Source organism: Myxocyprinus asiaticus, chromosome 15 (assembly GCF_019703515.2).
Source record: "Myxocyprinus asiaticus isolate MX2 ecotype Aquarium Trade chromosome 15, UBuf_Myxa_2, whole genome shotgun sequence".
Classification (NCBI taxonomy): Eukaryota; Metazoa; Chordata; class Actinopteri; order Cypriniformes; family Catostomidae; genus Myxocyprinus; species Myxocyprinus asiaticus.
Genome location: NC_059358.1, coordinates 30,571,463 through 30,593,582, shown reverse-complemented (window position 1 = coordinate 30,593,582; position 22,120 = coordinate 30,571,463). Strand labels below are relative to the sequence as shown.

General features: G+C 38.7%; 2 protein-coding genes across 7 annotated transcripts in view; one reads left to right on the top strand and one right to left on the bottom strand.

The window, feature by feature from the left end:
* The window catches only part of LOC127453050 (kinesin-like protein KIFC3), a 44,311-nt gene extending 39,970 nt beyond the window's left edge, over positions 1-4,341 (top strand). For all 6 annotated transcript variants that reach the window (XM_051719057.1, XM_051719056.1, XM_051719053.1 and 3 more), the window contains one exon: positions 392-4,341. In XM_051719057.1, the coding sequence (XP_051575017.1) occupies positions 392-499 (108 nt within the window). In that variant the 3' untranslated portion in view covers positions 500-4,341. The remainder of the gene's footprint in view (positions 1-391) is intronic.
* Positions 2,416-18,550, bottom strand: LOC127453065 (coiled-coil domain-containing protein 12-like). The gene is made up of 7 exons (XM_051719087.1): positions 18,389-18,550; positions 15,525-15,598; positions 11,671-11,750; positions 10,346-10,407; positions 10,169-10,203; positions 7,173-7,249; positions 2,416-5,391 (listed from the first exon to the last, which is right to left on the bottom strand). Exons 1-7 carry the CDS (start codon positions 18,470-18,472, stop codon positions 5,312-5,314), a joined length of 492 nt encoding a protein of 163 aa, XP_051575047.1. The 5' UTR covers positions 18,473-18,550; the 3' UTR covers positions 2,416-5,311.
* Between the last annotated feature and the right edge of the window lie 3,570 nt (positions 18,551-22,120).

The window sequence follows — 22,120 nt, the reverse complement described above, 5'->3', positions numbered from 1 at the left end:
ATGAGCAATCTAATCTGATTACAATTTAGAGAAGTAATAAGTCATTTGTAGTGTATTATTTTCCACAGTAACTTACTCAACACTGGTCATAACTCTGCAAACAAAGTGCAATATCCAGTTGTGTGCATGCATACCTTAATTACTTGCTACTAACTGCCTCAAACAAAATTCTGGAACATCTTGAAAAGATCCAGTGCCATGAACCTTTCAAGCTTTGTCGAACCCTGTAACTAGTTGTTTTCCAGCGGAACTCATTGTAGCATGAAACTAGGGAGCATGAAGTCAAACCAGCTCCACTGTAGTGACCAGCATGATGTCAAGCTTTGATTAAAGCAAACACACAACAATGTTCATGCGAGAATAATTTATATCTACTCTGTATGACCTTTAGGTTTCTTCTCTTGAGAGTAATGTTGGAGAGACGCTGTGCTCACTAAAGTTTGCCCAGCGAGTGTGCAAGGTGGAGCTGGGCCCTGCAGCACGAAAGATTGAGACATGAGGACATAATGAAAACAAAAGTTAAGGCAAACCATCAGTCCTCTTCCCTGGTCTACAATAACCACAGGACCAGAAAACAAATCAACTCAGCACTTGGCGGAGGCTTCCAATCCTATTCAAGGGCTACAGCTCTGGAAGCTTCAATGATGCCACATTATTCTTAGCAATGAGAGAACAAATGTAGCATCACTCAAGAGGTCCAGCTTCTTCCAACTACACAGCAATGAGCTCATCTCCACCAGCTGATCTGCTTGACAAAGTCTCACCAACATCCCAGCACAACCAGTATCTCCTTCATCGTAAGTTTAAGAATGACAGAAAATGCTCTGCAGGGAAGATTAAGGAAATTTTCATGAATCTTGCATAAACACAGTTGTGAAGCAATCCTTTTTTGGTGTCTACACAAGTGAGTACAGTGTCTTTACTCATAATGTGCAACTCTCGTTTCTATTGTTATTTACTCAAAAACCATTGAAATTATTTTTTATAATTTGAATATATAGTACATGAATTAATGGCCAAAAAGCTGTTTGTTTGAACTTCGATAATTATATACAGTGCATTCAGAAAGTATTCAGACCCCTTAAGCTAAAATGCTTTAAATTATTTTTTATTTTTTTCACATCAGTCTACACTCCATACCACATAATGACAAAGCAATAATATTATTTATTAAGATATCACATTGACATAAGTATTCAGACCCTTTGCTATGACACTTGAAATTTAGCTCAGGTGCATCCCATTTCTCTGGATCATCTTTGGGATATTTCTACACTTTGATTCGTGTCCACCTGTGGCAAATTCAATTGATTGGACATGATTTTGAAAGGCACACAAGTCAAGTGGCTTTATTGCCATTTCAACCATTTACAGCAGGTACAGTACACAGAAAAATGAAACCATGTTCCTCCAGGTCCATGGTGCTACATAAAAACTACATAAGACTACACAGAACTAAATACTACACAGTTCTACACAGGACTACATAAAGTGCACATGTGCAAACAGCGCAAGACAATAATTACTAAAACAGGACAATAAGTACAGCAAAGGACAGTGCTGCACCGACCAGTACACAGTTCTGGTGTGGAATAAACTGTAAAAAGATATTAAAATATAATAATAAATGCTGTAAAATGTAAACATAACACACTAGTTAGCAGCAAAAAAATGCAGATTGTCAATACAGTATTTGTTTACGGAGTTTTAACAACATTTTAAGAAAGAAATGTGCAAAAATTGCAAAGGGAGTGGAATGGTGTTCAACTGAGTATGAATGTGTGTGTGTGTGTGCCTGTATGTGGTTTGGTGCTGGTCCAGTCTCTTGGTATTGAGGAGTCTGATGGCTTGGGGGAAGAAATTATTACACAGTCTGACCATGAGGGCCCGAATGCTTCGGTACCTTTTGCCAGACGGCAGGAGGGTGAAGAGTTTGTGTGAGGGGTGCGTGGGGTCATCCACAATGCTTGTGGCTTTGCGAATGCAGCGTGTGGTGTAAATTTCTGTAATGGAGGGAAGAGAGACCCCGATGATCTTCTCAGCTGTCCTCACAATCAGCTGCAGGGTCTTGTGATCCGAGACGGTGCCCAGACCAGGTAATGATGCAGCTGCTCAAGATGCTCTTGATAGTCCCTCTATAGAATGTGGTGAGGGGTAGATGGGCTTTTCTCAGCCTTCGCAGAAAGTAAAGACGCTACTGGACTTTCTTGGCTATGGAGCTGGTGTTGAGGGACCTCTCTATATAAGGTCTCACAGCTGAAAATGAATATCAGAGCAAAAACCAAGCCATGAGGTCAAAGGAACTGCCTGCAGAGCTCAGAGACAGGTTTGTGTTGAGAGACAGATCTGGGGAGGGCTACAATAAATTTTCGGCTGCATTGAAGGTTTGAAATAAAACTGAAGTGGATCCTCACACTATTTAATTATTCCCTTTTATTAATTTAAAAATCACAGCAACGTTTCAATCAGAATGATCTTCACCAGGCACACATCAATTTAAGTACTTTTGTTACAACCAAACACTTCTTTATGTTCACAGGTTAATAATCAGGGTCAGTTCTCTCATGATCAATCAATCTAATTTAATGAGAACAATTAATTAGTTCAAACGTCAGCAAAACATACACCAGTCTCCCACAAATACAAACAATTCACAAACATCAGTGAATCACATGATTATAAATGTCACAATTTAAGCAAAATCATTTAAAACAGCAAATATTAGACACAGGTCAAAGTCAAACAAATACAAACACCGATACAAAGGTAAACGTTATCCAAAAAGTCAATAAGTCACAAGAATGGATGGATATCAAAATCAAAGTTAAGACCCTTAGGATACAAAGTGTTAAGTTACTCAAATTGCGCTGCTTTGTCGGCACAAAACACAACATTAGAGATCTTTTATGTTATTATGAGAAGTGTACAAATATTTTCGGTTCATTATGAAACTGTGGCAGGCCACCACAGTCTAGGTGATTAATGGGAAACACTGCTCCATAATTCTTCAATGGAAGAAGTTTGGAACAACCAGGCCTCTTCCTATAGCTGGCCACTTGGCCAAACTGAGCAATCGGGGGAGAAGGGCCTTGGTAAGAGAGGTGACCAAGAACCTGATGGCCATTCTGGTTGAGCTCCAGAGATCATGTGTGGAAATGGGAGAAACTTGCAGAAGGACAACCATCACTGCAACACTCCACCGATCTCGGCTTTATGGCAGAGTGGCCAGACGGGAGCCTCTCCTCAATGCAAGACACAAAAAAGCACCTAAAGGAATCTCAGACTGTGAGAAACAAGATTCTCTGGTCTGTTCCAAGTGTCATGTCTGGAGGAAACCAGGCACCGCTCATCACCTACACAATACCATCCCAACTGTGAAGCATGGTGTCTGTAGCATCAAGATGTGGGGGTGTTTTTCAGCGGCGGGGATTGATCAGAGTTAAAGGAAAGTTGAACGCAGCAAAACACAGCGATATCCATAATGAAAACTTGGTCCAGAGTGCTCAGGACCTCAGACTGGGCCGAAGGTTCACCTACCAACAGGACAATGACCCTAAGCACAGAGCCAAGACAACACAAGAGTGGCTTAGGGACAACTCTGAGAATGTCCTTGAGTGGCCCAGCCAGAGCCCGGACTTGAAGCCAATCGAACATCTCTGGAGAGACCAGAAAATGGCTGTCCACTGACGGTCCCCATCCAACCTGACAGAGCTTGAGAGGAGCTGCAGAGAATAATGGCTGAAAATCTCCTAATCCAGGTGTGCAGAGCTTGTCGCATCATACCCAAAAAGACTTGAGGCCGTAATTGCTGGCAAAGGTGCTTCAACTAAGTACTGAGTTAAGGGTCTGAATACTTATGCCAGTGTGATATTTCAGTTGTCTTTTTATTACATTTGCAAAGTTATCAAAAATCTGTTTTTTTCTTTGTCATTATGGGGTATGGAGTTTAGATTGATGTGAAAAAAAAAATGATTTAAGCCATTTTAGCACAAGGCTGCAACATAACAAAATGTGAAAAAATAAAGGGGTCTGAATGCACTGTATGTGTAGCCCTGGAACTAGCCAATTTGTCCTTAATCATGTGCTAGGTGTAGAGGACATGTGGAAAACATTGAGTTCAAATCCAACTATATGAGATCAGCATTTGCGAGTTTGCTTGAACCCAGGCTTTTAATGCAATAGCACCTCTTAGTGGGTGAATCTAATTTTTCTTTTTTTTGGCCCAAGAAAGTTACTGTGCTGGACACTGTTTCACATTATTGTGAATTTACAACCAATAGCTAGTAAGACAACACTATAATATCAATATATTTAAAATGCATTAAATTGAATGATATAGAGTATTAACCTCTTGTAATGTTTGATGTGTCATTTGACATTCAGCTTCTTAGTTCTAGCAAAATTAATGTGGGAGGAAGGGAATGCACTTTATTGTCAAAGATTTGTGCATTCAGTGCAAAACTACTGTAGCTGCTTTGTCCATAGTATAACCTGTCATTTAACCAAAAAATGTGCAGGCTGATTGTTTTGCTTTTGAAATTAGTTGTGCCTCTACCGATTTGCCATAACTCTACTCTTGATTAACCACACATTTCACATTGATCAATTTTGCTTTGAAAATCTCTTAAATCATGGCAGAATCATTTTAAATCTGAAAAAGGACTTTGAAATATTACTTAATTGAGATTGATTTAACACCTCTTTTGGACATTTGGGTAAAGGACTTAAGCTAATTTATTCTAACTTAAAAAAATAATATTTTAAATGATGATATAATGAAATAAAATGAAAACCAAAATGATGTACTGCAATTTTAGCTGCTTAGACACAAGTACTGTTCTCTTGCTTTATAATGTTCTGTATCCTCACTGTTGTGTCTGATTTTGGAATTCCCATTTAATTGGAATACTAATGAAAAAGGAGAGACAACATGACAGTGTGAATCTACCCACTATTTAACAGCACTCAACTTCTGTATAAAAAAAAAAAAAGATTACTGATGTTGATCATAAGGGCCAAAGAGGCAGAAATAAGACTTTGTTTTACTTATAAACAATAAAAAAAAGAAAATAAAAAAAAAAAGACTTCCATCTTCACCACATTCCGCAACAAAACATAACAGTTTTTTCTCAAAAACACATGTACATCACTCATTCTTTCGGTGTCTTCTCTCTGTCACACCTGATCTGGTTGTGTGTGCAAAAGCATGCTGAGCTCAGCATAAGATTTCCATTTTACACACACTGATTATGTCTGAAAAACTGAGAAAAAAAAAAATCTGTTGTGCAGGAACTCATTCTCCAACATAGACTCAATCCGAGTCTCCCTCTTCGATGCTAACTGCTCCGACTGCTCCTGCCAACTCCTCTTCGCTGCCCTTAAGCCGTTCACCTGCATACATGAAGTGTGAACACATGTTTGAGTATGTGTTTCTGCTTTGGTGAACAACAGAATACTAGACATTACAGCAGATGCTCATCACTGGATGACAAAACATGGCTTAATTGGGTCACTGGAGCTTCTTACAAGTAAACCAAGGGTGTAGTAGTAATGACTGTGAGAGGGTTTATAGCAGAGGAGGCTGTAGAGAGAGGAACTGTTTCGATGAAGTCATCAAGAGGCATCAGATCTCTGGGGCTTTTGTAACCCACATATCAATTAGCCTCACATGAAGCCCTGTCCAAGCTCATTACAAAATGGCTCTTCTAATTTTTTAGTTCGTTTTTCTTTTAGCATTTTATGGCTGCCAAAGCTGCCAAAACATATTCAATGAAGGAAAAACCCTGACTGTCAAAGTGATGGAAAGCTATAAGTATTTATATACTGTATATTTATTTGAATTTATTTTTTAACTGTTAATTTTAAATATGTTATATATATATATATATATATATAAAAGACACACAGAGGACCTAACCGACAAACACAAAACTCTTGTCTCTCTCTTACAGTCCCACATCTGCCCAGGACCTGTAACAGTGAATGACAAGAACAGTGACTGTACACTCACTGAGCACTTTATTAGGTACACCTGTACGCCCACTTATTCATGCGATTATCTAATCAGCCAATCGTGTGGCAGCTTTGCAATGCATAAAATCATGCAAATACAGGTCAAGAGCTATGAGATGATCAGCCATCAGAATGGGGAAAAAATGCAAGTGATTTCGACCGTGGCATGATTTTTGGAGCCAGACGGGCTGGTTTGAGTATTTCTGTAACTGCTGATCTCCTGGAATAATCTCTAGAGTTTACTCGGAATGGTGCCAAAAACAAAAAACATCCAGTGAGCCAGTTGTTGATGAGAGGTCAACGGAGAATGGCCAGACAGGTTCGAGCTGACAAAGTCTACGGTAACTCAGATAACCCCTCTGTACAATTGTATTGAGCAGAATAGCATCTCAGAATGCACAACACATCGAACCTGGAGGCGGATGGGCTACAACAACAGAAGACCATGTTGGGCACTTTATTAGGACCATGGTGTTACTAATAAAATGCTCAGTGAGTGTAAATCTGTTACAGATTCCGGGCTGATGTGGGACTGTAAAAGTGAATTATGTAATTTGTATGCTGAACACAATTAATGACGGAGAGAGAGAAGAGTTTTGCATTCGTCAGTTAGGTCCTCTGTTTTTGTTTTTGTGGGGTTTTTTATTTTTTTTTTTATAAAACACTGCATTCAAATGAAAGAAACATTTAAAATGAACATTCATAAATAAATTCAAATAAATATATACATATATAAATACTTATAAACTTATTAATTCAAATTATCCATCAGTATTTTTAAAATGAGCTAAAAGACCATTTTCAGTTACCACAGCCTCTGATGTAATATGCAAGTAATGTTTTCATTTTTACATGGGTAACTTTGATTGGGTCTCTATCCGATCACAGAGTGGAGACACATTTGACTGCACAGTGCAAATGCAAACCAGCTAAAGAATATCCAGATACTATCTAGATATGAAACGTGTGTTAAGGTGTAAATGGGGCCAAACAGAAGCATCACAGCTGTGAATGGGTGAAAAGGCAGCCTCGTGATAAAACCGAAAGTTGCTACAATTGCCACTAGGGGGCAAAATGCGATAGTCACATCTGGAGGTTGCAGACAGTGAAAAGATGTCTCAAGAGGACCAGTCTAAGTCAATGAGTCATGTCATACTCACGTATGAGTTCAGCAATGGCTTTCTGTGTTCGTCTCTCTAATTTCTCAAGCTTTTTGGCAACATCCCTCTTCAGATCCCTATTACAAACACAAAACAGTTGGTTCAAAAACACATTTTCACTTAATACTGGACCGTTTTGATCAACTATAACAGACAACAGTTTACACCAATCAGCCACAACATTAAATCCACCTGCCTAATATTGTGTAGGCCCCCCTCGTGCCGCCAAAACAGCTCTGACCTGTCGAGGCACGGACTCCACAAGACCTCTGAAGATATCCTGTGGTATGTGGCATGAAGACGTTAGCAGCAGATCCCTTGGTTGGGCTTCTATGGATCGGACTTGTTGGTCCAGCACATCCCATAGATGCTCAATTGGATTGAGATGTGGGGAACTTGGAGGCCAAGTCAACACTTTGAACACTTTGTCATGTTCCTCAAACCATTCCTGAACAATTTTTGCAGTGTGGCAGGGTACATTATCCTGCTGAAAGAGGCCACTGACATCAGGGAATACCGATGCCATGAAGGGGTGTACGTGGTCTGCAACAATCATTAAGTAGGTGGTACGTGTCAAAGTAACACCCACATGAATGCCAGGACCCAAGGCTTCCCAGCAGAACATTGCCCAGAGCATCACACTGCCTCCGCCAGCCTGCCTTCTTCCCATGGTGCATCCTGCTGCCATCTCTTCCCCAGGTAAACAACGCACATGCACCCGGCCGTCCACATGATCTAAAAGAATACGTGATACGTCAGACCAGGCCACCTTCTTCCACTGCTCCATGGTCCAGTTCTGACGCTCACATGCCCATTGTAGGCGCTTGGGCACTCTGACTGGTCTGCGACTACGCAGCCCCATACACAGCAAGCTGCAATGCACCGTGTTCTGACACTTTTCTATCATGGCCAGCATTAAGCTTTTCAGCAATTTGTGCTACAGTAGCTCTTCTGTGGAATCGGACCAAACGGGCTAGCCTCAACTCCACACGTGCATCAATGAGCCTTGGGCGCCCATGACCCTGTCGCTGGTTCACCGGTTGTCCTTCCTTGGACCACTTTTGGTAGATACTAACCACTGCATACCAGGACCACCCCACAAGACCTGCCATTTTGGAGATGCTCTGACCCAGTCGTCTAGCCATCACAATTTGGCCCTTGTCAAAGTCGCTCAGATCCTTACGCTAGGGCTGGGAGGTTTTTCCGAGTCATTCGAATTTGCGTTTTGACAAAATTTGTAATACTTTTTAAATCGAGAAATCAAGATTTTGGAAAAAATATTGCAAACACTATAGTTAAGTTGTAAATCCACCAAAGGCTGAATAAGGAAGAGAAAAATTATTCATAGCACTTATCTTAATGCCGCTCCCGATCTGATCAGTTGCACGTGTGTGGCGCGCTCCAAATGAACGTGACAGGTTAACAACATGGAGACTGATATAAAAGACAGTGGTAATATTACCAGTATGATTGTACACAATGTGATTGTAGCTCAGCTTTGTCCATCATGCAGGTATACACCGGCTTAAGACCATAACTGAATGTTGATGAACGGTCTCCTTTTTTTATGGGTGAAAAGAAAGCATTAGTTACGTGACAGTTATTGTGCTTCATTTCAAATCATGGAGAGGCTACATATGGGAGAATCAAACATCCACCACTCCTTTTACCATGATGATTAGATAGATCGCTAATTATTGCTTTGTTCTGTGACGTGTTTCAAGTGTACTGCATCTATAGCCAATAATTGGCAAGCGATCATTCTGACAAACTTTGCGAGTTGAACTGAAATGATACATTTCATATTGCTGCGCTGCTCAGCGTGAACCGCTAGAGGGCGGCTCTCTCTATCTGCAGGGGTTTATGAATATATAACACTAATTGTTTGATATGAGTACTTTCTAGATAAACTTGATCATTTATATACATTGATTTCTAGATAGACTAGGTTTAGATCAAATGAATACTTACACTGGCTAAATATTATTTCTGAACATCTGGGTTTATTAGGTTTTAATTTATTTTACATTTACACTCTGTTGACAACTTCCCCCTGTGGTGCATTTGTACATTTTTCTTACACACCTTTGTTTCCTATAATGAAAAGAACTTGGATTTCTCTAACCAGGTAGCCTTGCATTCCAATAAAGAACATACAATTTGAATCATGTTGGAGAATGTTTAAAAGTTGAAAGAAATTGTATCGTGAATAGAGATTTTATTTTTTTGCCATGTCGCCCAGCCCTACCTTACACTTGCCCATTTTTCCTGCTTCCAATACATGAAATTCAAGAACTGACTGTTCAATTGCTGCCTAATATATCCCACCCCTTGACAGGTGCCATTGTAATGAGAGAATAAACATTATTCACTCTACCAGTGGTTTTAATGTTGTCGCTGATCAATGTATATGATACACTATGTGGCCAAAGTTTGTGGACACCATATGTGCTTGATGAACCTTCAATTTCAAAACCATAGGCATCAATTTCCCCCTTTGGTGCAATAACAACTTCCACTCTTCTGGGAAGGCTTTCCACTATACTGTATATAGTAACATGGCTGCAGGGTTTGTTCCCATTCGGACACAAGTGCATCACTGAGGTCCAGCACTGATGTTGGGCGATGGGGCCTGGCTTTCAGTTGGCATTCCAATTCACCCCAAAGGTGTTCAGTGGGGTTCAGGTCTGGGCTTTGAGCAGGCCAGACAATTTCTTGCACATCAGACACAGTAAACCATTTCTTTATGGACTTTGCTTTGTGCACAGGGGCATTTTCATGCTGAAATAGAAAAGGGCTCTCCCCAAACTGTTGCCATAAAGTTGGAAGCACTTAATGCCCTAGTATGCCATTGTTTGGGGTAGAATTATGATTTATCTTCACTGGTATTAACGGAGTAACCAAACTCTTTAATTAGAAGGGGGTGCCCACATATTTTGGCCATATAGTGTATATGAAACTACTGTGTAGAATAATTAAAAATTGATTGGTTATACCAGTCTGGTTTCCTTGGGGCAAGATTGGCCAGATCCTGAAGACACAAGAGAGAAAAGAAAAAGAAAAAACAAAACTGCTTTAATACCAGAGAAACAAACAAAAACTAAATTGACGTTCTGACCATATGACATCATGTTTGAACTCTGTAAATTTGGACTGAGGGAAAATGCACTCACCACTTCTTCAATCACAGGCTCTGGGTTTGCAGCTTCCAGCTGGTCTTTGACCTTGTCTTCCACTATAGGAAAATAAAACAGGACCAGTCAGACAGCCTGTAACTCAGCACCTGATCACCTGCTGAAACATTATCACTCATCATGACAATTACTTAAAGGTCAACAGCCTCAGTTTAATGTGCTATTAATACTTCAAGACTTCAGTAAATAGTCTAGATAAATTATGCTAAACACAGTGGACTGCCTTTCACCAATTGTCATTTATACTTCCACCATTTACCGCATTTTAGACTAAAAACCTCATGATCACATAATAATAGTTCTGCAGTATTTACGCATGTGCTGGAATTATAAACCCCTTGAGACACGTGGAGTTATTTTTTAGTTCAGCACCTTTTGACCTGACAGCTCCTGTGTAGATACACTTCAGTTCTGTTTAACAATGAGTGATCTGCATGCTGGTTTGAGAAACATGTATTATATATACAGTGAAATATAAATATATCTAAAACTCAATCTGAAAGATCAATATGGTAAGCTTTGCGGGCAAACCCCAAATATTGTGGTCGGGTTTACTGATTTAAACATTAACTGCTTAATCATTTTTACTACATTTTGGTTGGTCAATCTTTTGTTCTTTTTCAAAACTTGGCATTACATGCATTTTATACTTGCATATAAGGCATTTAAAGGGGTCATGACATGAGTAATCAAATTTCCTTGATCTTTTGGCACATAAGAGTTCAATGTACTATGAAAACAATGTAAGTTTCAGAATTTAAAACGTCCTTGTCACTGCAAAAAAAAAAAAAAAAAAAAGAGCATTTGTTGAAACCAAGCTGCCAAAATGATTTGTTCTCTACTTCCTCCACATTGTGATGTCACACTGTGGTGGACATTTGCATCTGAATGCCTCCACTACAAAACATCAACCTCACTTCTATAGCCCTGCCCAGTAGCAGTGAGATGGCAAGGAAAGAGAGCAGGTCAGTCAAGAGCAGAGAGCCAGTCATAACAGTGGGCGTTTACTGTCAAGTCTTAAAGGAGAAGCAGCACCAAAACCGAGCATTTCTGACAGAGGGTTAGAATGTGGGTGGAAAATGATCATGTTTTACAAATATATAACTTTTTTATGCAAAATGTTTTACTAATATTACAAGTGAACCTCAAGGAACATATTAAAATAATAATAAAAAAAGGCATGTCATGACCCCTTTAAGGTATATTGTAATTGCCCCCCAAAATGCACACTTTGCCCCAAGCCTGGTCCCCTCAGTTAAAATAGCCTAGAACCACCACTGTAGAAATTGGAGAGGTGTTCTCACCTGATGCTGGTTTTGCTTTGGGCACCTGTCTCTCCTTCAGCTCCTCATCCTCTGGGGTGTAATTCCTCAGCTTCAGCTCTCTACAAACATATTCATTCATTCATACGTGTGTTAGTATGTCAAATCATTAAAAGTAATTCACTAACAGTTATGAACAGGTGTTTTATCATTGTCATCACTAAAAGGGATAGTTCATCCAAAAAATTGTCATCATTTATTCATCCTCATGTTGTTCCAAACCATTAAGACTTTATTCCATTGAACACAACAGAAGAAATTTTTGAAGAATGTTGACAGTGCTCCCTTGTCCATACACTAAAAGTGAATGGTGACGGAGGCTGTAAGTCCCTAACAATACTGCCAAACATCTTTTGTGCTCCACAGAAGAAAGAAGATCATACAGAATGGAACAAAATGAAGGTGAGTAAATAATGACTGAATTTTATTTTTGGGTGAACTGTCTCTTTAATGAGATGACGTTGCAGTCATATTAACAAAACAAGAGGAAACCCCATTTACCAGCAGGTGGCAGTGCAGCAAAATACATTTACCCTAGTTTAGACACCTGGCAGCTGATGCTATTTGAGCAATGAAACTGGCATGTGGTGGCATCTAGTGAGTACATTCACTCAGCATGTGTACAAAGCTTCCCTTCATCTTTATAGCACTAGCTAATTAGCATGTAGCACCTGTTCTATGAGCTGTGTCTTGGGACAGCAGCCTCACAGCTGAGAGGGTAGAAACAAGCCCAATTATGTCAACTTGGTCTCAACCGGCAGGTTTATTAACATCTTTGCAAGTTACTGCAATGTGTGTTGCTGGATCTCCAGGGAACCACAAAGGGTTCTTCATCTTAATAGCCAGATCAACAGAGGATGGGCATGAAGGAATGTTAAGAACTCATTCTCATCAAACTACTCACTGGTTGGCCTCTTGAGACGTGTGCCCATTTCGTTCTTGAGTATGAGGCTACGGTAGGCCCACATTCACCATCACCTTTCCTAATGAGTGCCAGTAGAATCAAACCATGTAATTAGATGGACTGAAACTGACCCAACTGATTGTAAGTGTCAGCTCTGCAACTTTGTGACTGAGTCACCATTGCATTTCAATAGTCTTGGGTGTAAGGTTTTCAAAATAGAGTGAAATGAAGTGGGAACAACATGTTATCAATCACAAAGCACAGCAACTGTTATCTTAAAGGGATAGTTCAGCCAAAAATGAAAATTCTCTCATCATTTACTCAACCTCATGCCATCTAAGATGTGTATGAATTTCTTTCTTCTGAAGAACACAAATTAAGATAATTAGAAGAATATTTCAGCACTGTAGGTCAGTTCAATGCAAGTGAATGGTGACCAGAACTTTAAAGCTCCAAAAAGCAGATAAATGTGGAAATGTGTAAAGCGGAGGCACATGGATAAAAAAAAAAACAGAGGGGAGTGGATACAGTGACACCCGGGAAGGAGAGGTGCGGCGATCTTGGTGTGCGCACCATGTTATATCTCCTGTGTGTTGCGGTTGTACAGAGACAGTTCCACCTCTAAAAAAATTATATTGTGCCTAAGACAAAAAATGACCAAAATGGCAATTGCGAGTGGGGTGGCAAATGGGGTGGCCAGAGTTCGGTCCATGGTGTCCACCCCCTAGCTCCGCCCCTGCCTACAGAACTGAGACATTCTTCTAAAAATCTTTGTGTTCTACAGAAGAAAGTTTTTGGGATGCATGAGGTCGAGTAAATGATAAAATAATTTTCATTTTTGGGTAAACTATTCCTAAAGGGATCCAAAAAATGAAAATTATGTCAATTAGGTTCAAGTTGTTCCAAACCTGTATGACTTACTTTCTGACATGAAACACGAAAGGAGACATTAGGCAGAATGTTAGCCTAAGTCACCATTCACTATCATTGCATCTTTTTTCCATACAATTACAGTGAATGGTGACTGAAGCTCTCAGCCCTTTAACATTCTGCCTAATGCCTTCTCTTTTTGTGTTCCACGGAAGAAAAGTCATACAGGTTTGGAACAACACAAGGGTGAGTAAATGGCAGAATTTTCATTTTTGAGAAGAACCATCTTTTTAATTATATTTCATTTCATAGTCAAACCCTCTCAAGGCCCTGCTAAGCTCCACAAAATATTATTCCCAAAGAGGAACACTAAAAGGTATTGGAAAAAAACACTCAAACAAGAGGCTGAAACAAAGAGCTGGAAACGCCTCCTTGTCCCCAGCTTTCCTGCAGAGACTTCCTGACCACCTGCTGGAACAATACTAGACCACTGGCTTTCCTCATCGACAGTGGAGCGGCCAAACAATCCAACACTTTCGGAATGTCAACAGCCGTTTGTCAAACTCTAAGTGAGCGTTACAAACCTCCTAAGGCTTTCTGTATTAAACTGTGGCCAAGGGTTTGGGCAAGTTGGCTAGAACAGTATCCTGTTTTCTAATTTAATTACATACAAAGGACTGGATTAATACTCGAGAGACAATCTGTTGTGTTCTTGAAATGCACTGAGGGATGAAGAAGAATTGAGGGCCTTGATAATTTGGTGGACAGTCTTTCATTGCTCGAGCCTATGCAATAACCGATGGGACCATAGGGGATCCTTTACACTACAATAGTCAACAGTGGTACAGTAAATCTTGACTGCTGACCAAACTCATTTACAAAAAACATAAATGCAGAGTGTTTTGTAACTAAGATCAGTTGTTACTCTGATGCAAGATCGGATTTAATGCTTTTATGACCCGAGTGACAATTGTCCCATTGCTTAAACTGACTAGTGTCTGTCTCAGGTGAAGGCTAAGATTCATTCTTCATGAGTAAATATTCATTATATGCCTCACCTCACTTCAGAATTTTGACAGCTTTTACAAAAGCCGCACAGTTTCCTGACAAAAGGTGTCCTCTATCCAGACAGGAAGTCCATATTAATGAGCAACCCTTTTGTCCCATTCCCATTTTTCGCTGCACGTGCTGGCTCTACTACACAAATTAAACGGTTTTGAATGTTTGTGTCGACGCGTCCAGTGCAGACAGCCTCAAGCCTTGCGCCGCATCAACAGACGTGCCTGGTGTAGACAGGGTGACAGAGAGCTTTTCCAAACTTTTATCATAAAAATATAACAAAGCTCTTCCGCAACAACAAAAAGTCTGTTTTTGAATTAGTTTTTGTTTTATAAAATTAACATGGAATGACATCAGGAACAATCATTCTGTTAGATTTCTGTAAAGGTAAGTAGATTACCCCTTAAGGTATGGCAGCATAGGATGTGTCAAAACAACAAGTCTGCTGGTTGGCGAATTGTATTACCACTGTCTCATTGTTTGCAACCCAAGCTATGTTGCAATTTTAATAATGCATACTTAAAGAGACACACCTTTAAACATTCTGTCCCTGACAACCTCTCATTTCACTATATCAAAAACCTCCTCCAACAAACGTTAATGCCTACAGACTACACACAAAACTACAGACCTATAAGAATCCATATAGGTTGACGGGATAATTTCTGAAAGCTTATGAGAAACAAGGGAAACAAAGACCAGATATTGGGTGGTGAATATTTATGAATGTTTGCAAACTGTCAGTGACAAACACCTCTTGAGCTCAGGGAGCACAAGGGTTCTGTGAGTTTGAAAGTAAACAATGAAAAACTGTGGTGAGCTAGTGAGAGAGACCTCCTTAAACTCATGTAAACAGAGTATTGCTTTGTTATTAATTGTCCATTTAGAAGGCAGTCTGTTTAACTAGATGCTATTTGTTTCTAAAAGTGGAACTGTGAATCACACAGTTTAGTTTAGTTGAGTATAAGTAAGATGGCTGTGATCTGCACTTGTTTGGGTTTACCTGTGTCTCTCTTCTGCCTCAGATCCCTCTAGAGCTCTTTTGCTATCAGGCTCTCCATCCTCAGGTGCCCGCCCCTGTGGTTAAACAATAACTCATTAAAGGAACAGTTCACCCAAAAATGAAAATTCAACATTTACTCACCTTCATGCCATCCCAGATGTGTAACATTCTTCACAAAGATTTTTAGAAGAATATCAACACTTTGAATGTCCATACTATGCAAGTGAATAGTGACCAACACTTTCAAGCTCCAAAATGCACATAAAGGAAGCCTACAGTGCATTCAGAAAGTATTCAGACCCCTTAATTTGTTTCACATTTTGTTATTTTGCAGCCTGATTAAAATGCTTTAAAAAAAAAAAAAAATTCACATCAATCTACACTCCATACCCCATAATGACAAAGCAAAAACAGATTTTGATAACACATTTTTGAAAACTTTAATAAAAAGAAAAAACTGAAATATCACATTGACATAAGTATTCAGACCCTTTGCTATGACACTTGAAATTTAGCTCAGGTGCACCCTATTGCTCTGGATCATCTTTGAGATGTTTCTACACTTTAATTCAAGTCCACCTGTGGCAAATTGAATTGATTGGACATGATTTGGAAAGGCACACATCTGTTTATATACAGTGCTGTGAAAAAGTATCTGCCCCTTCCTGATTTCTTCTATCTTTGTGTATTTTTCATACTAAATTGTTTTAGATCTTTAAACCAGATATAACATACATATATATTATATACATACATACATATACACACACACACACACACACACACACACACACACAGGCAGCCAAAAGTTTGGAATAATGTACAGATTTTGCTCTTATGGAAAGAAATTGGTACTTATATTCACCAAAGTGGCATTCAACCGATCACAATGTATAGTCAGGACATTAATAATGTGAAAAATTACTAATACAATTTGAAAAAAAAATTCTGAACTTCTTAAACTACTTCAAAGAGTTCTCATCAAAAAATCCTCCACGTGCAGCAATGACAGCTTTGCAGATCCTTGGCACTCTAGCTGTCAGTTTGTCCAGATACTCAGGTGACATTTCACCCCACACTTCCTGTAGCACTTGCCATAGATGTGGCTGTCTTGTCGGGCACTTCTCATGCACCTTACAGTCTAGCTGATTCCACAAAAGATCAATGGGGTTAAGATCCATAACACTCTTTTCCAGTTATCTGTTGTCCAATGTCTGTGTTTCTTTGCCCACTCTAACCTTTTCTTTTTGATTTTCTGTTTCAAAAGTGGCTTTTTCTTTGCAATTCTTCCCAGTAAGGCCTGCACCCCTGAGTCTTCTCTTTACTGTTGTACATGAAACTGGTGTTGAGCGGGTAGAATTCAATGAAGCTGTCAGCTGAGGACATGTGAGGCATCTATTTCTCAAACTAGAGACTCTGATGTACTTATCCTCTTGTTTAGTTGTACATCTGAGCTTCCACATCTCTTTCTGTCCTTGTTAGAGCCAGTTGTCCTTTGTCTTTGAAGACTGTAGTGTACACCTTTGTATGAAATCTTCAGTTTTTTTGGTAATTTCAAGCATTGTATAGCCTTCATTCCTCAAAACAATGATTGACTGTTGAGTTTCTAGAGAAAGCTGTTTCTTTTTCACCATTTTTACCTAATATTGACCTTAAGACATGCCAGTCTATTGCATTCTGTGGCAACTCAAAAACAAACACAAAGACAATGTTAAGCTTCAATTAACGAACCAAATAGCTTTCAACTGTGTTTGATATAATGGCAAGTGATTTTCTAGTACCAAACTAGCAATTTAACATGATTACTCAAGGATAAGGTGTTGGAGTGATGGCTGCTGGAAATGGGGCCTGTCTAGATTTGATAAAAAATGACTTTTCAAATAGTGATGGAGCTGTTTTTTATATCAGTAATGTCCTGATATACTTTGTGATCACTTGAATTTCACTTTGGTGAATTGAAGTTCCAATTTCCTTCCGAAAAAGCAAAATATGTACATTATTCCAAATTTTGGCCACCAGTGTGTGTGTGTGTGTATATATATATATATATATATATATATATATATATATATATACACACACATACCACCTTTAGCAGCAACAACTGAACCCAAACGCTTACGATAACTGGAGATCAGTCTTTCACAACGCTGTGGTGGAATTTTGGCCCACTCTTCTTTGCAGAACTGCTTTAGTTCAGCCACATTGGAGGGTTTTCGAGCATAAACTGCCCATTTAAGGTCCTGCCACAGCATCTCAATCGGGTTCTAGTCACCATTCCCTTGCATTGAATGGACCTACAGAGCTGAAATATTCTTCTAAAAATCTTCATTTGTGTTCTGCAGAGGACAACCTCCCATAGCTTGAATCATATTGCTTATTGCTTTTATAACTGAACTAAATTACAGGAAGATATTCAAATTTTTAGGTTCAAGATTGTTCAATAAATGGACAGTTTCCACTACAACAAGTGATTATTAACACCTTCTAAACGTACAATCCATCCAATCCTGAAATCCATCAGTCCACTCGGTCAGTTACACATTAATGTAATACAGTCATCTTTCAAACTATGCTTGGAAAGCAGTATTTGTTTAATGATCAATCATTCAAACGCATTACAAAATCACCTGAAGTGGAACTATTTGTAACAACCATTAGCTAACAATAATTAATACATTCAAAAGACTCATCCTAAGCATTTTAATAACTAAAATGAACAAATTACATATTTTTGATAACAACATGCTAATTCGCTTATATAATGAATACGAGACTGCTTTACTGTTTTGCTAACTATAGCAAGTTAGCCAGTATCTTTCTTCCCATGTCTAAACGAAAATAATATTTGTTACGCCACTCACTTGAAGTTGCCGGTCTCTTAGAGCTTTTAACCTTTCTTTCCTTTTCAAAGCTTGCTCTTGTAATGAACTCACAGATTGCTCCATGGTTAAATTAAAGCGTGGGTAGCAGCTAGCAGGATCATTGAATCTGTAATCGATTACGAGGTCTGTTCAGAGGTTACTGTTAGAGCCTTGAAAACATCGATTTTGCGGTTCAACTGGTCAGTCTTGAACATATATTAATTAGTAAAATATATTGACCAGTTCAATTATAAAATAATCACTTATATTATTAATATTGTAATGCATCAGTGTTGATGATAATAAGATATTGTTGAATTTTGTTACATTAATAATCAAGAATAAGTCTGACACTGCACACGGGCGCATTAACGCACGGGCTTATACGGGCTGAACCCCAGAGGCCTACAACTCCCATGGGGCACATTTTCCCCTATCCATGTTCGCGGCGGGAGCGCGTTTAAATGCTTTCAGCGGGAGACGCGGTTGTTGACATGGTGACAGTGCGAACTGTTAAAGGCGTCTGTGTAGTTTTTGTTCAATGCACAGCAGTTGCTGCTGTATAGTAGCCTTATGGAGTGATGGAATATACATCATTGCACAAATATTAGAAGTTAGTCATTAACAAATACTTGTATAACTTCTAAAGCAAGGTGTGTGGAGCATGGAAAAAAATAAATAAAATAAAATAAAATAATAATAATAATAATCTAATTATTGAAATAAAATGATATGTTAACACAGGAAGTATAACTCGTATGAATAGAAAAATCAGCCCACACAAGTTCTTGAAACAGGCATACAAACACCCCGGAAGGAATGTCATGGTGTGGAATGTAGGGCATCACCATGGCAATACAGCTGCCTCTAGGTCTCCTCTTCCCATTGACCAGTGCTGGACAAACAGTGTCAAAGATGCACTTTGTAATGGGATAAATGCAAATGGTGCATAATGACCCTATTCCTCTCAAACTGTGATTTTTTTTTTTTTTTTTTTTTTTATATGGATAAATAATATAAAATGACAGCAAGTAAAATAATAAGCATTTATTTGTTTAACAAATATTTAGTGAAAAGGCACAATGTTGCATCTCTTTCAGGAGTAAATATCTGCTTAAAATTAAGAATTAATGTGTTGTTTAGGTTAGCGCTTAATCTATGTCAAAAGACCACTGTCAAATGCATTTTATTTATTTATTTTGCTATTTGTATAAATTCTATGTTATGTTTTGTTTGTTTTTTGTACTTGCTCTATATATTTGTATTTCATCTTCTCTCTTTCCTTTGTAAAGCGACCTTGAGGTCTTGAAAGGTGCTACATAAATAAAATAAAAATTATTATTATTATTATTATTATTATTATTATTATTATGTGACAGGTTAAATGTGTCATAGAGCATTCACATAAATGTGTGTCTGATCATGAAGGATGAAAATGGGCAAGACATCATTAAATGAGATAATTCAGAGTCTCCACCAACACCAGTTTATTTGCATGGGTGCACAAGGGATGCAATGAGCATATTATGGATCTTGAAGGATTTTGAAAGTAAAATAGTGTTTTTTTACTCTCAAAAGCTTGAGCTGAGTATTAATTCAGATGTATTAATATTAATTTTGGTAGCACACTGTCAACTAAACAGCGTTCAATCGCTTCAGAAGACATGGATTTAACCACTATGGATTAAATCGTATGGAGTCATATGGATTACTTTTATGCTGTCTTTATGTACTTTTTTGGAGCTTCAAAGTGCTGGTCACCATTCACTTGCATTGTATAGACCTACAGAGCTGAAATATTCTAAATATCTAAATCTTCATTTGTGTCCTGCAGAAGACAAACTCCCAAAGCATGAACCATATTGCTTATTTCTGATACAAGTTAAAGGGATAGTTCACACAAAAATGAAAATTCTCTCATTATTTACTCACTCTAATGATATCCCAGGTGTGTATGACTTTCTTCTTCACCAGAACACATTTGAAGAAAAATAGAAAAATATCTTAGCTCAGTGGGTCCTTAAAATGCAAATGAATGGCGGTTTTTATTTTGAAGCTCCAAAAATCACAGACCGTCAGCATAAACTTTATCCATACGATATCAGCTGTTAAATTAATGTCTTCTAAAGCAACTGTATATCTTTTGGTGCGAAAATTTAAATATTTAAGTAATTTTTCACTTCCGGTCAGGAGCGGTACGTGCGTGTGACATAATCGCATTGGCATTTGAAACATGCAAGAACTGACGCACATGCATCAGCCAGAAGAGCAGCACTGTTTACAAGTGAGAAGGAGGAACGCTGTACAGTAGCTTGGTTGGTTTTGGTTTAGATCTGTATTTATCTGTTTCTTTACTCACAATGGTGCATTTGTGTGCTTATCCTGGATGTCTCAACCGAGTAGAAAACGTGAGATTACCTTTGTATCATGGCAATGGGAGTACATCACACGAGAGACCACTTGGACTCCATCCTCTCGTGAAGTGTTGGATTATAGTAAAAAAGTACTTAAAATGTATCATTTTCATACCAAAAGTAACCGTATCGCTTTAGAAGGCATTCATTCATTGCTGTACTGATGGCGTTTAAGTTGACTGTCTGCGATTTTTGGAGCTTCAAAATAGAAACTGCCATTCACTTGCATTTCAAGGACCTACTGAGCTAAGACATTTTTCAGTTTTCTTCAAATGTGTTCTGGTGAAGAAAGAAAGTCATACACACCTGGGATATCATTAGAGTGAGTAAATAATGAGAGAATTTTAATTTTAGGGTGAACTATCCCTTTAACAGCACTTCAATTGTAGGCATCATTGAATTGAATTACAGGAAGAAACTAAATATTTTAGGTTCAAGTCTGTTACAAAAAATTGACAGTCCCCACTACAACAAGAGTCATCATTAATACCTTCTACAACATTTACAGATGCTTTTATCCAAAGCAACTTACAGTGCACTTATTACAGGGACAATCCCCCTGGAGCAACCTGGAGTTAAGTGCCTTGCTCAAGGACACACTGGTGGTGGTTGTGGGGATTGAACCAGCAATCTTCTGATTACCAGTTATGTGCTTTAGCCCACTACGCCAACACCACTTCTGCAAGCATCAAGAGATTATTAAAACAGTTTTGTGATAAAAAATAAAATAAAATCAAAGATTTTAGGTTCAAATGTATAATGAAGGAAAAGTGTAGGCTATGTCTTAGATCATGTTTTGACGGTTTTTAATGCACTTTTTACCTTTACTAGTTTTGTACTGCAGTGTGTAGCCTATAAATAGTCCATGTAGACGCTCAGTTAATATGAGACCATATAACCCGCAAGCATTATAATTATAAAAGAATATGAAAAATGATTCTTAAAATCTCTTTAGACCTTTAATCAACTTTCCAAATAGTATTGCATGTCATTATCTACCCATATACAAGATGGTCGTATACATTGCATAGCAAAGACAAACTGTCATAACCAAACATTGTTTGGGGCGTGTCCAGGATTTTTTTGCCAGGGGTGGCAAAAGAGTGTCATCCAATAAGTTCGTCTGACCCGTGGGGAGGGGGATGAATGTTGTTATGGACTTGGGGTGGCAAAAGCTCATTTTTATGGTGGCAGCTGCCACCACGTGCCAGCATTCTGACCCCGCCCCTGCCAAACAAGGCTCACTCAAGAACTCAAGCACCATGATGCTTTGATGACTTTTCCTTTATCTATGGAGAACTCCTCCCGGCTATATCTT